Source organism: Echinococcus granulosus (genome assembly GCF_000524195.1).
Source record: "Echinococcus granulosus chromosome Unknown EG_S00003, whole genome shotgun sequence".
Classification (NCBI taxonomy): domain Eukaryota; kingdom Metazoa; phylum Platyhelminthes; class Cestoda; order Cyclophyllidea; family Taeniidae; genus Echinococcus; species Echinococcus granulosus.
Window position 1 is genome coordinate 1,946,270 of NW_020170383.1, and position 14,792 is coordinate 1,961,061.

Here is a 14,792-nt window from a genome sequence, read left to right on the forward strand (position 1 = left end):
AACTACAGGCAAGTGTAGCTCGGTGAATTACAGCAAACCTATTCATTAAGCAAGAGTGCTTGAATAGTTCTGTGGGCCATTGGAGAACTAATGCAATATTGGTGGGGAATATAAGAACTTGTAAATTTATCGAGAATAAGGATGGTTTTAAGAGAGCCCTTTCTTATTAAAGCAATAGTTGCCATTCTTTAATCGAAATATGCATTTTATTATTATTCTACTATTTTAACTTAGTTACAAGGACCAAATATAATTATGTAACCTATTTTTTCCCATTTGTGATGCTTTGATAGATTGCTTACTCCTGGCTTTGCATCTGAACCATGTCAGTACCCTCAGACCTTCCATGCACAAAGTACTTCTGCCCCACTACCATGGTTTCTTACAACCTCAGAAAAGACATAGGGATCTGTGGAATCACGGTAAAGAGTCAATATTTAAGCTCGAATACGACCTGTACATTTGGGCTTTGGTGATCAAATAGCACGAGAAATTAGATGCTATTTCGTAGAGCATCATAAATTTAAAACAGGTGACAGTTTATTTAAAAGGCTGTGCTTTTTGAATAAAGAATCTGAGTGACAGTTTAGCATTGGCATTATTACCCAAGTTTTTGTAATATATTTAACATTATGCTAACATTGTGCACATTTCTCAATGCACAGCACAAATTAATAAATTGAATTTTTACAGTATGAGTCTTTTAAATAGCACAAACTTTGTCTTCATTATATGTATTTGCAGCCTTCGCGTTTGTTTGAATGGCGCCGGTTAGCGATATCTAGTATTTTTTGTGGTTCAGATTTATCAAATTTGGGTATGTAGACAGTATATACCCCAACTCTATGCATTATTTGTCTAAACCTAACTTTTGTGTTCCTCATGTAAATCCTAAGTGATTTTCTTAAATTTGTTTTTAGTTTTACCAATAATGGCAGTTCCTCTCGCAGATGGGGTGTCCATTCCACTTAAAGTCGGGTCTTTAAAGAACTTCGGGTATGCATCTCATGCAAACAGTGCCATTCATGATTCCTCGACTTCGCTTTTGGAAAGAAATTGTAATCTTGATATAAGTAGAACGCCAGACCAATTTCGAAAAACTCATATTATTTGTACTTTGGGTATGAAGTTTTTTATTGCTTGTAAATGTTGTTAGATGTTATCTTTTGAGACCTTTTTCTAGCGTTGGGTGCGTAAAAATTATTTTACACCTTTATCAAGCAGGTTTTGAGGCTCTTGTTTATTTTTAGGTAATAAATGTGAAATGCAGCTTCTTCATATCCGCTGTTAATTTAGATAGAATGGGGCACTGCTTTTTTCTGATACTTACATTAATCTGTTCCACAAATTAGGCCCGGCTAGCCAAAATATTGGTATTCTCCATGAACTGTTTGAAGCCGGCATGGATATTGCTAGGCTAAACTTCTCGCATGGAACATATGAATATCACTTAGAGACCATAAGGGTGGTTCGAGAGGCAGAACAAACATTCAAGCCCTATGTTCGTCCCATTGCAATCGCACTGGATACTAAAGGTCCAGAAATTCGTACTGGTTTGATAAATGGTGTAAGCTTTTTTTCAAAAACTTTACAATTGTTTAAAAATGGTTAGCAGTTTTCACTTTAACTATTTCAAGGAATAGTTACAATTAATTTTAAGCGTTGTTATGATCTAAAAACAAGGGAAAGTTATTAAAATGAACCCAGAATATTGTATTAGGAGCCACAACATGTACTGTTGACACACTAAGTTATTCGTTGTAAGTTTTTCTATTCTTTTTTATGCTTTTGCTCCTACTTTATTACCTATAGAGCCCAACCGATGAAGTTGAATTGATAGTTGGGGAAATGATTCGCATCACTCCAGATAAAACCTATGCCGAATGCTGCAACGAAACAACACTCTACGTAGATTATGACAACATAGTGAACATTCTAAATGTGAACTCGCCAATTTACATTGACGATGGCCTTATTTGTGTCAGAGTTAAAGAGAAAGGTATTGAGCAAAATTTCTGAATATTGGCCTTTTAAATGTAGAATGAATCTGTTATGATTAAGTTAAATTAGACCTTTGTTTCCACACATGTACCTCCTTGATAGTCACCTCATAATAGGCAGATTACAAATATTACTTGATATCTTGCTAGCGATCGCAAGTGATGAGCAGAAATACAATCAAAGTTTAATTTTTACAAAGGAATTACTGAATTTCATGGCTAATAGGTATGGTATAACTATTTTAATTAGGTCCTCAATACCTTGACTGCGTTATTGAGAACGGCGGCAGACTTGGTTCAAAAAAAGGTGTGAACCTTCCAGGTGCACCAGTTGACCTTCCCTCCATGTCTGAAAAAGACAAGCAAGATATTCTATTCGCTGTTGATAATAATGTATTCAACATTTTATCTACTTGCAAGTGTTCAGTAGACGATACTTATAAGCAAACCTTTTGGTGGCCTGTAGTTGGATATAATATTTGCGTCTTTTATCCGTGACGCAAAGTGCATTCATGATATGCGAGATTTGCTCGGCGAACGCGGAGCCTACATCAAGATCATTGCCAAAATCGAGAACCAGCAGGGTGTGGAAAAGTAAGACTTACAACCTGAAAAATAAATAAAACCTCAAAAATCATTCTTACCACTTAATGTCCTTTTATACAAATCTATGCTTGTTCAAACTGAAATCGTCATGTCATTTCGCATAACTTTTAAGATTTGAGTTAAATTATCTTAGTCATTAAATTCGAATTGTAATTAAACGATACATTATTACATTCTGATAATCTGACGTCACTTAATTAGGTTACACTTGATGAGCATCCTAGTGTACCTATTACACAGGCAATGACTAAACAACGCGCCTCTAGTCGTTATTAAACGACTGTCATTTGTGTGTTTCACGGAAGGCATTGATTAGTGCAACTAATGCATTAGATGCGTTGAAACTCATCTTTGATTTTGCGAAAAAGACGAGATAATCGTCCATATAATGCAGGGAATTTTTAGTATACCAGTACGCTTTTTCACATTTATCTGTACTATAGTTGCATTTATTCGTTCGCAGCATTGACGAAATAATCGAAGCCGCTGATGGGATAATGGTGGCTCGTGGTGACTTGGGCATCGAAATACCCTCGGAGAAGGTGTTTTTGGTGCAGAAGATGGCTATTGCCAGATGCAATATTGCAGGAAAGCCTTGTATTTGCGCAACACAAATGCTTGAGTCAATGACCTATAAGCCTCGTGCTACACGAGCGGAGTCGAGTGATGTTGCAAATGCTGTTCTGGACGGGGCAGACTGTGTTATGCTCTCTGGTAGGCGCATATAAACCTGAAGTGAAGATTGTATTTGAATTGCTCGGATTATAGTGTAGATTTTTCAGAGAATGTTTTGGAACCCTACCTCAAAACTAGCTTTTTATATAAATTCAAATGGCTTTAAAAAATGCTTTGAATTGTCGACAACGTTGTTAGAATCGTAGATTTTCCAGCAAACCTCACAGTTCAATTAGTTATCTGATTATTTTTGTGTAACAAAATTGTGTTTAGCCAGGTGGTAGGGTTAACATGGTGTCTGTTGAAAATATTAAATTATAAATAAATATTTTCACTACTATCAGGTAAATGTCACTGCAGCTTGATAATTAAGCCAAAATAAGTAAAAAAAGCCTTAATGTTGAAATTCTAATGGCCCGAATTCAGTAAGTGAGAATAGAACTGCTTCATTAATTCTACCATAAGTTATTTCAAGTTAGCGTCTTTAAAACAGTAAAATATAATGTTGACAGTTTAGAGAATGCAATTATATTATAAGGGTTATGAAATCCTAATAACTTTTACTAACCTGTCTCAAAACAGATACTCCTGAATTGTTGTAGCCATCTCTTACGTAAGTTGAGTGAATGTGCATTGCTGGAACAGATCAGTTAGCTATGCTTCGAAAAATTTTTTTCACATAAATTATTTCTCAAGAAAACTTTACAAATTCTCTAAAATTTTTTGGTCCTATTTGGTGTCGAAAAGTATAGTTGATTAAAATGGAACGCATACTAAAAGAATCATCAGTCACTGAAATTGATGGTGGTACTGAAAAACGACTTCATGCACAACTCTTGATGACATTTTTTGTGAAATATGTTTTAAGGTGAATCTGCGAAAGGTAAATATCCGGTAGAATGTGTGCGGACAATGGCGAAAATTTGTCGGGAAGCGGAGTCTGTGATCAGTCACACTGAGCTTTACAATGACCTGCGACGAATAATCAAAGTGCCCGCGGACACGACTCTCTCTACTGCCATCGCCGCGGTCGAGGCCTCTTTGCGCTGCCTGGCGAAGGCTATCATTTGCATCACCAGCAGTGGAACGTAATGTCTGGTCTCACCTTTCTCCTCCTCCAGTTTATCCACCCATTTATTGATGGAGAGAAAGCTTGAAAATTGCGGAAATTCGTACATTACTGGCTTTTTCCTGGCTACCCATTTTAGCGTAGAAGTTTCGTTGCTTTTTGTATCAATGAAATTGACTTAAATTAGGTATCTCGAATGCTCTCTAGAGACTAAGGAGAATTGCATTTTAATGATAAATTATATTGCTTAAATCACTTATTAAAAAGGCTGTCATTAGAAAGTATCAATCACTCCCACATTGAGTAACGGAAACTTATCAAGTCATAATTTCAACATCGACCAATTACTAATGCTTCCCAAATCTTTTACTGTGCAACTTGATCATTCAGTTAAGAATTGTCTCGAACTATTATTCTTGTTCAATTTGCTCGGTTGTTATACAGGAGAAGTTATTTTTCTTTATTTAAGTTTAGCAATGACCTCCTTACTTCGAAGATTTGTTTCGTTTATTCTAAAATCCCACTTCTGGTTATCAATACTGTGAAAATAACTTCACTCTCGCTAATCGGCTTTGAAAATTACCTGATTTGATAGTATTTTAGACCTTTTTACAAATAACCTCCTAGTAAGAAGGTTACATTGGACAGTGCTATGAAATAGGGGACTAAAAAGGGATTTATTTTAAATTACGTGTTGTTTAGATCGGCCCAAATGATTGCTAGACATCGTCCACGCTGCCCAATTTTGGCCGTGACACGCGAAGGAGTAATCGCGCGACAACTCTACCTCTGGCGCGGCTGCTGGCCTATCCTCTACGACGGTACGTTTGAAAGAAATCACTCTTACACAATGGCTTGTTTCTTACTCTCGAGGGCAGTCAGGCCTCAGTCTGACTCATCGTTAGGGCAGGCCGCCGGTAGGGAGGGGAGCCGATGACATTAACTGGTCGTATAATTCTATGAGTTTGAAAGCATGCAGAGGCCTGCCTTATGCCCTCAAGTAGCATTCTTCAAACGCCAAGATCCTACTAGGTGTGGCTATATGAGAGCTGCACGATAACCCAGTTGCCTTAATTTGATTGGTTAGTTCAAATATGCTGCTACGGCACATTATTTGGTGTTTTAATGGGGGACCAGTTTTCATGGGTGTATTTTATTTGGTGCTCCTTGTGCAAGGACTTTATCTCTCCCTTTATTTGCTACTGTTAACCTTTTCAATTTAGAATAGAATGTAGTTTCTTGACGCTGTTGCGACAACAGCCACTTTCTTCTGCCCAATCTGTAAAACGTTTTGCTAAAAATTGATGGCATGTGTTTTCTGCGACTAGTATTTTAACTAGCCACACTTGTTTTAAAAAAAGTTTGGGTATTATCGAACGTGGGAGTATTTACTTATTGTACAAAAGGCTCTAAGGCCATTAATTGATTTTTATTAATGTTGGATTTTAGAGCCTAAAGCCGACTTATGGTCGGATGATGTGAATCGGCGCATAGCCTGCGCTATTGAACATGGACGTCGAAAAGGCCTTTTCGTGGACAGAGATCGGATTGTAGTGGTTGCCGGATGGAAAGGCGAACCCGGGTCGACCAACACCATCCGCATAATTCAACTCGGTTCACTTGTAGAGCACAATATCCTTGGAATACCCGATATTAAGAATTACAAAGACTAGCTATCAAAATCTAGGTAAAAGACCGGTTCTATCCAAACCTCTGCTAAAACTTACTTTTATTTATGTAATGTCTAAAGATGGTACTTACTGCCTCAATGTTGGTAATGAGAGAATACCATAACAAGAGTGATTTCCCGTCTGTTTCAAAAGTTGGGTTTGGAATTTATCTGAACTGTATAAGTTGTGTTGTGTGGCAGCGTAGTATCTCTAATGAGGTTTCAAGAAGAGTCCCCTTACCGTAAAATAATTTCTCCCCTCCTTCCCTTACGGAGCATTTGCCCCTCCTGACACCAACACACTACAGCGATCTTCATTAAAGGCTCACATTTACGTAAGTGAACCACGATTAGGATTACTTTAATCCCTTTTTTGTGCTATGGAAGCTGTAAAGTGGTTAGTTTCGGACAATGATAACCCAGTTTACTGCAAAACTCGAGGAATCGTAGGCAGTCACTGGCATATTATGATTATAACTGGAGTTCGTACCTTTGCTGCACTTTACGCCATAAGTAGAAAAAATGCTTCAAATGTTTTTAAGACTGTGATTCAAATTTGTATGTTTATTTTTCGCATTGTGTTTGAAGAATTTTAGGGTATCATTAGGTCTCATAATTTAAGTTAATCAGACGCCATACAAACAGGTTCCTATGAATCCTGCTGCTGGTTAGAAAATTAAATTAATCGCTTCTTATTAATGAAAATTTCTCTACTTATGTGTCTTACACCAGTGTTGATAGTTAGCCTATTGTCAGCTACATCTCCGTTTTCAGAATCGAGACTCACTTAGTCGATAATTTAACGCCGACGATCCGGTTTCCAGCGCTATAAGCCGCAAACACACACACACACACACACACGTATTTCTGCCATTCCACAAGCAGCCAATTGACGCCGACTTGACAGAGTACAGGTGACACTGTGTGGGTCGCTTTCATTGTGCAAAACTCGTTGAATCAATAGGGCCTGGAAGTGTGTGCCAGAGAGGGCTGCAATTATCCACCCTGCTCAGCCTGACTCAAAGTTGTGCCACTGACACATCAACGGTGAGTACCTCTACTAAAACCACTTAAAAGTTCGAGGTGTTGCTTACGAAAATCCCCGCAGTTTCGTGGAGAACTTAACTATATTATGTTAAAAGTATGACTTTTACTCTTAGCAGCCTAGACGGTAAGTTTGTAAATTTACTATGTATTTACATCCTGATAAAATTTTGGAAACAGTGGCTTTGCTGAACTTATTATTTTAATACTGTCTACAGCTAATACACCACAGACGAATATATCCTTCTATTAAAAGAATCTGAGCGCCTCTAGTACGTTGCTCTTGAAAATGTGTGCATGATTGTGACGATTGTTAAAGACAATGCGCTATGGTCACTGATGCTTTTGCGTTCTAATTTATTATATAATAGTCCAAAATAATGGTTTTTTGACAACTGCACGTTCTCCTCAGTGCTTGCTTGTGTAGGGTGTACGGAAAACACCATAGACCATTTCGTTGAGGAGAAAGACAAGACTGGTACCGGCTTCGTGAGAACAGACGGAGTAAAATTTGCCATCAGTCATATAGCAGTTCCATCCCCTTCCGTACACTTCCTCTAATCGCTTTTTCAAGTCCTCCAATTGATCCTTTGAAAGAAAGAAAATGCAATCACCAACACTTCATTATACGAAGATCAGTGCAATGAGAGGTCATGGCTCAATAACATTTCATACTTAGATGCAATATCTAATATTTCTTAGAACAAGAATAGGTATCCTGAAAATAGTTCGACTAGATGACAGTTAAGCAGTAAACTCACCTTTTTGGATTTTTTCCTCCTTATAACATCCACAACGTAGAGCATAATAGATTCTGCTTGCTTCTGGTTCATGTCTGAATTGAGGATCTGGATATCGCGAAGTGCAGGCAGTCTGATGGAATAAGGTAAAATAATGTTACTTTTGAAGCCGCCAGTTAAGAATATTGTTATTTTTGCTTCGTCAAAAATGACTTTCATGACATACGTATTGGAGGGAATCTCATTTGGTTTACATAGATCCTTTCTGTGAATAACCCCAGTTCCCTTATCCAAGCGACTGCACAGTCGCTAAAAAAAAGAAGGAGGTGAATGGACAATGAGTTAGTGACACTTTTCTCAATTCTTTAACCTTTGAATACCTACATCAGCCTGCTCAGCATCATAGCCCCATTTGATGAGGAATTCCTTATAACTCCGTGTTGGGATAGCTAAAGAAATATTAAATCAGAAAAAAATAAAAATTTTTGAATACTTTGCACCTTATGTAACAGCTAAATAGACAAAAGGATATCGCCAGACTGCCACCACGAATTGATTGAACGTAAACTCACATGCCTGAGCCTCAGTTAGTTCGTCGTAGAAATGAACGAGTTTTTCTGGAGACGGCTCGACTGCCATATTCTTCTGGTGTTGGCGGAATGAAGTGTGTGCCTAGGCAAAGGTGAGAGAATTTAAGAGTTGTGCGCACCTGCGTATGAGGGTGAGACACAGGAGCCCCTAAATGAGACTGGCGAAAGCATCCAAAGCTGTCAACCCTACCAATCATCCGCAGGCCTCACACGCGCGCACGCACGCACATCGCTGACTTGACAGCAAATCTGCGCAGCATCCTCGCCATCAGGGAGGTTGAAAGCCTGCTTTTCCACAAAGTCGGCTGGTAAAACAAGCTACTCGGAACACAGCAAAATGAGACGAATGTAGTTTTAAATTTTGTGCTTATTAGCCTAAATACTAAATACTAAGGAAGGTATTCACTTTAAAAATGACTCGAAAAGAGTCCACTACAGTGTTTCATGTATTGCCTGACTTTTTATTAAAATCAAACCATTTCACTGTTTTTAAACTTTTCCATCACGAATACGTTCACTAGACTTTATTAAAGGAAATCAGCAAATGATGAACGCTGACGTGATTTTTGAGAAACATTAATAATTGATAAACTGAGTAATATTTTTAAGGAAATTTCAATTTGCTTAGGTAAACCCAAACGTAAACTATAACCCACTTTATGACCTTTGCTGGAAAGAACACCTTTCCCTTTTTATCACTAATATGTATCTGATGGATTTCCAACCAAAAATACCTTAGTAGAAAGCTATAGAACATATTTTTCAGTAAGTTGAGTTCAAATCACTTTTGGGTTTAGAAAAGGAAATCCTAAAAGTAACGAACATCCTCCTCAGTCAGAGCATCCTTATCGCAGCTCGATGTGAGGGTGATAAAAGATAGAGATTGGGCACCACAGAGGAACGCCTCTATTCCGATAAGCCTTCTATTGTTTATAAGTACCAACCATCATTTTCCCTTGATTGAATCGCTTAGAATCCAGGATTATCCCTGTGGATGCATTAGAATAGTCTAAATTGAAAGCATATTGGTGAGTTCACAACGGTTAATATTCGTAGGAAAAGCTAACAATGCCAATCAAACCCATTTTTAGGTAACAAACGTTGTCCGAATCGCAGATTGTCAGATGCTTATTTTAAGTAGCAAAAACTTTTTGATTTATGCAGAGTAATAGACTAAATTTACTCTGCCTAAAAATAATGAACGTTTTCAGAGCTAAAATTTCTATGTGTAACAGTCCGCATTTTGAGTCAACCGTTTAGTCTTAGGCGTAATGCATCACCTGAATGGAAGCTTTCTCCCAATTAAGGAGTAGATGCGCAAGATGCACATCTTGAGATTTTTTAAAATCACCGGGCTTTATTTTAGGTCTTAAGAATGGTGCACGGCCCTCTGAGTCTGCCACAAATAAGTTTGCCAGTTTTACGGGTTTTCACAATTCTTGCTATCATTAAAAGTGCGGTGATAGCTGATTAGAAGTCGAATTATGGTACCCTTCATTTAAACAGCTTCCTCATTGTTAAACATATATATATATTTGAATATCTAGTGTGCACATGCCACAGGAAGCTTTGCGTACTTTTTATTTATAAATATCTTAGATAAATCTGCAATATGAAGAGGATGTCGATTGTAATTGGTCTGGTGTTTGCATAAAGTTTTCGACACTACTATAGGTGTGACTTTTGGCAACGTCATTACTGAGCCAAGCCCGGATTTGCACTTTCAAAAGACGATATCAAGTAATAACCAGGGTGGTTTCAGTCACAAGATCTGGCGATTTTCACCACAACTTCACTTGCTAACGCTTACTCAGAAAGTCTATTCATCTGCCATTTCGAGATCACAATCTGGCGCCTACTCACCGATTCGGTGTAATCTAGAGGTGCCTTCACTAATCTACTTTAATAAAAATAGTGCGGTAGTTTTACAGTTTTGTGAAGATTCCTTTCATCAAATGGCAGTGATTTTTATGCGTGAGAGAATGTACAGTTAACAGTCAATCACGTTAAAAACGTGACTGCCCGTATTCGATCAATCGCTCTGGAGATGTGTAATGTAAAAGAACATTTAAAGGAAGTTATTGACGGTTCTTGATTTCAAACCATGCCTACTTTACAACTCTCAATGTTTCGTGAAATAATTTCCAACAATGTTATTCTTGTATTTCCATTTTTTAAGCCTTGTTCTACCCTACCATGCTAGCAAAGTAGTTAGAGCCTAAGCCTGTGGAGCATCTGGGTAAATAATCCATTTTGTGTATATTTTTCAGAGTATTAATGAGTAAGAGAAATGACTAAAAGCTACTGAATTATGAAGCAGTAAAAGCCAAAGCAGTCGCATAAAGGATCCAAGCAACGAATAGGTGAATCTTGACAACTGTAGATGCGTGAAACATAACTTATTTAGTGGATCCATGTGCATTTGCCCTCGTGCAAATTAAGTACAGCACACTTTTGGACGTTGTCAAATAAAACTCAAGGTGACAATCAATCGATTGCAGTCAGACCCCTTTTTTGCATTTAAGTGCTTTTCGTTGGTTCAAAGCTTATTTTCTCTCTTTGAAAAGAGTAATAAGAACGGAGACAAGCTTAAATATTTACTACCATCATTGACAGTCTACTCTTTTCTGGCTGCATGAATTGAACGGACACCACCGTGACGTAAACGTAATGAGGCTTTGTAGTAGAATGGGATTTGTCAGGAGCGATGCGTTCAACCAAGAGACTGGAATTAATCGCATCCTCTTTGCCTCTATTGTACTCATGTAGCGACAATCGAATTCATCGAAAGAATTGTACGCAAATGAGTGAGAATTTCCATTTAAAGAGAAGGCCAATCTCACTTTTTCTCACGCAGTGGTAGAATACCCCATTCGAATAGGTATGAACAACGAAATTACTCGTTCTTACTAACATCGGTAGATGGCATTTCAATTTACGGCTTTTTATACGGCCACTGCAAACAAGTATTTGAATCATTACTGACGTAGACATCTCAAAGCCGCCATCACAATACCTGATGATCATAACACATCTGAAATTCAAAGAGCTGTGCTTTCCTTCTAACTTTAACACTAAAATGGCATTAGATTTTATGAAAAATTTGTGCTGACATTATGAGCACTATGGCTTTCATTAATTCCTTCACTTGTTCCAATTGCCGCAAAAATTTGTCTTTACGAGGTCTTTCAACAAACCTTCAATTAAACCGAATAGATTGCATTACTTTCTATTCCCCTGTGTGTAGTCGCACTCATTTGCATTTGCTGGCTACAATTTTAAATGATAGACTCATTAAGAGAGTTTGGTACCAAAAACACCTTACTAATGCACACACCGACAAAATTCTTCCATCAAATTTTGCTTTTAAAAACAAATTTACCCATCGTTATGCTAAGCACTAGTGAACCGCAGCTTTACCGGTCAAAGCGACAACAACTGATCTGTCAAGAATGTTATATTGAAGCTTTGCCCTAGAACGGCATAATTTTGCACCCAGTAATCATGTTTATATGAGGCCAACTCAAATGGGAATCCCAAGTGCTTTGTCACTTTCCCGTTTGTAAATAGTACTTCAATTGTGATTAAAAAACTACTCAACTTCTGCGCGAATTCCGTATTTCAAGCTACTTTTTGCTCCCCAGAAATGTATTTACTGAATTCAAGAATTTCTATTATAGTAAAGATTCACAAAAAATCAGACAATGTGGTGCAGTAGAAGGAATTAATTCATTTTCAGGAAACCGAAAGTTCTACAATTTTCCCGATTCAAAAGCGCCATAGATATGGTCGCGGTACTTAAAGACCAGATTGGTGCCTGGGTTATGAATGCATATGGACCAGTAGTGACCGGCGGAGATAAAGCAACTCCAATCACCACCATAGACAATTTCAAGCCTTTCCTTCAGTTGTCTCAGCATGCTCTGCAGCGAAATATTGGAAATGTGACAAGTGGGACACCAGTTCAAGTTTTGGATAGGATAGATTGTTTCAAACATGCCTACCCTTATAATAAGGTAGGAAAATGGGAAATTTCACTAATTAAAAACGCATGTCACCTTATTCAATAATTTTTCGAGTGTGCTTACACACTCTAGCAACCGATGAACCTGTTAATTTTTTAGTTACTTACAAAGAAATGATAAATGCTAAAACTAACCTCTTTCTTTACAGTTCGGGATGCAAGCTCGAGAAAGAGCAACGCAACGGAGTCTCTCTTGGAGGGAGACATGTCGGTTTTGATAATCTCAATGTCCCTCAAAGCACGCAGACTAAAACAAATGGTTTGACGTTATTAATACGTATATTGTAAGATTAGACCATTAACTTCTTTATGCATTGATGGAGAAGGATAATGTTTTGGTAAGAATCGTCTATTTCCAAAGTTTACGCAAGGCAAAATTTAAGTCAATTCTCTTACGAGATTCTGATGCATTCCTCAGTTATGTTTCAAAACACTTCATTTGCATTTTTATTCGTATTGTGTGGAGCGTCAGTTAACTGAATTGGTATAATATGACAAATTAGCATAATATTAATTAGAAATGAACCTCCCCCTGCAAGAAAGTATTCATAAGTAATTATTTAAACAGAATAAGTAGTCACAAAAGACTGCTAGGACTTTTGGTAATTTATAACACTTGATTAATGTGGAAGAAAGAGTTGCATTATTCATATTGCATGCGGTAATTGATACTTTGGATCAACCAGCAAAAACAGAAGGAACTCTGCTTAAAAATCGGAAGCAGGACAGTTTTCTTCAATTTAGAGATAAAATTTGATAAATAATAAACCTCTTTTATGTTAAATATTAAAACCGCATAAATTGCATCAGAAACGTTAATCTGAAGTAAAGTTACAAATGACCCACCTTTGCAAGTTGAAATTCATAGTGCGGCAAATGTCATTGCGAGTGAGGTAGCCCGTGTTTTTCGGGTCCATCATGCGAATTAGTGACTACGTATGTATAAAGTGTTTTTCGACATATTCATATATACTGCAGTACATGCAATCATTTTAAAAAGGATTAAGCTCTACCAATGTGTTAGTAAAATTAGTCATTTAGCCTAACGAAATGCATATGTGCATCTTTCATAATAATTCATCAAAGCGTACCACCGTCATGTTTATAGGTAGAACTTTTAAACAAACCAAACTTACGGTGGCCTTTTCTGGAGATGTGCCCCACTTGACCAGATGGTCGTAGTACACCGAAGTGGAGAGCTCTGATCGCAGGTAAGAAATAATATGGTTGCGATACCGTCTACGCCACGGTTATAATCAGAATATCCAAACTACTTGCTTTTACGCCACAAATAATATGAATTATCGGTGTAGGAGCCCCGAAAACAGCTTAAATTACTCACAGGATTTTCGTGGCTAATTGGATTTTCATGTTGGTTGAATAAATCAAATAAAAAATTATACACACAGAAAGACATCTTTTTTTATCAAAAGCTGGTGACTTTATGAAGAAACGATTCCGAACTGGTGCTAGTGTACACTTTATCTTCGTGAATAACCAATTACGAGTTTTGATAAATCTATCTAATGAGTAATAAAAGTTAATGACTGCCAGATAAAAAGTGAATGGCTATTCGTGAAAACACAGTGGCTCATGGACAAGATAATCGTTTGATGGTCTATTTGACTTTATCAAATTCTTTGCATTTTAACAATATTAGACAATTTTACTATGTAACCTTACTCAAGTATTGCTCACGTACTTGCCTTATCTTCTCTAAGTTCATCGTAAAAGTGGATTAACTTTTCCGCATTGTACGACGCTGTCTCCATGTTGCAAAGCAAGTGCCAGTGATGTCAAAGTGTAGCTTTAGGCGGGATACGTGGGAGGTTATTTCTCGGTGCTTTTGACTGTGATTCTTTCGAGTAATACGATAGGTCTTCTACTGGATGGTCTAGGTTACATTTGTCGAGAACTGATCTCCAGTCGACGAGAGCAAATTGTTTTTCGCAATACAATCTCTATTAGTTAATTTCAACGCCTCGTTTAGCGTATGGAAGCTTTTTATCATTGTACAGCTATTTTTTTAAAAAAAACTGAATTATAGTCTGAAAAATTGCCACACTCAGTCCAACTGCCCCTTAAGAAAGTGGTATACATTGAAAATACCTTATTCTATCGCAACAGTGCACCACCATTTGCAACAAAATAGCGCCTTTTTCCAATCCCAGAACCATACTGACGTTCAAGCGGGAACTATTCACTGTCCCATAATATACGTTTGATTGCACAATCGAAAGGTGAGGAAGTGTGCCCTGCCTCGCTTTACTTCAGCTTAAAAAATCGCATTTTTAAAACGATCAAAATCTACCAAGGATGGCGTCGGTATTTAGAGTAGTGTGATGATGATGGATACCGGTCGCTTTGCATACTTT

General features: G+C 37.5%; 2 protein-coding genes across 2 annotated transcripts; one reads left to right on the top strand and one right to left on the bottom strand. All coding sequences in view use genetic code 11, as the record gives it.

The window, feature by feature from the left end:
- Positions 1 to 694: 694 nt before the first annotated feature.
- Positions 695 to 6,023, top strand: EGR_00892 (Pyruvate kinase isozymes M1/M2; the record flags this gene model as incomplete). The annotated part of the gene is made up of 9 exons (XM_024490141.1): positions 695 to 770; positions 1,353 to 1,567; positions 1,813 to 1,999; positions 2,251 to 2,393; positions 2,467 to 2,594; positions 3,070 to 3,320; positions 4,150 to 4,369; positions 5,053 to 5,171; positions 5,800 to 6,023. 9 exons carry the CDS (start codon positions 695 to 697, stop codon positions 6,021 to 6,023), a joined length of 1,563 nt encoding a protein of 520 aa, XP_024355544.1.
- A 1,448-nt stretch (positions 6,024 to 7,471) lies between these two features.
- EGR_00893 (hypothetical protein) lies at positions 7,472 to 14,189 on the bottom strand (the record flags this gene model as incomplete). The annotated part of the gene is made up of 12 exons (XM_024490142.1): positions 7,472 to 7,651; positions 7,825 to 7,936; positions 8,030 to 8,112; positions 8,188 to 8,252; positions 8,376 to 8,475; positions 8,604 to 8,711; positions 9,217 to 9,316; positions 12,150 to 12,316; positions 12,553 to 12,664; positions 13,264 to 13,349; positions 13,554 to 13,618; positions 14,120 to 14,189. 12 exons carry the CDS (start codon positions 14,187 to 14,189, stop codon positions 7,472 to 7,474), a joined length of 1,248 nt encoding a protein of 415 aa, XP_024355545.1.
- Positions 14,190 to 14,792: the final 603 nt, after the last annotated feature.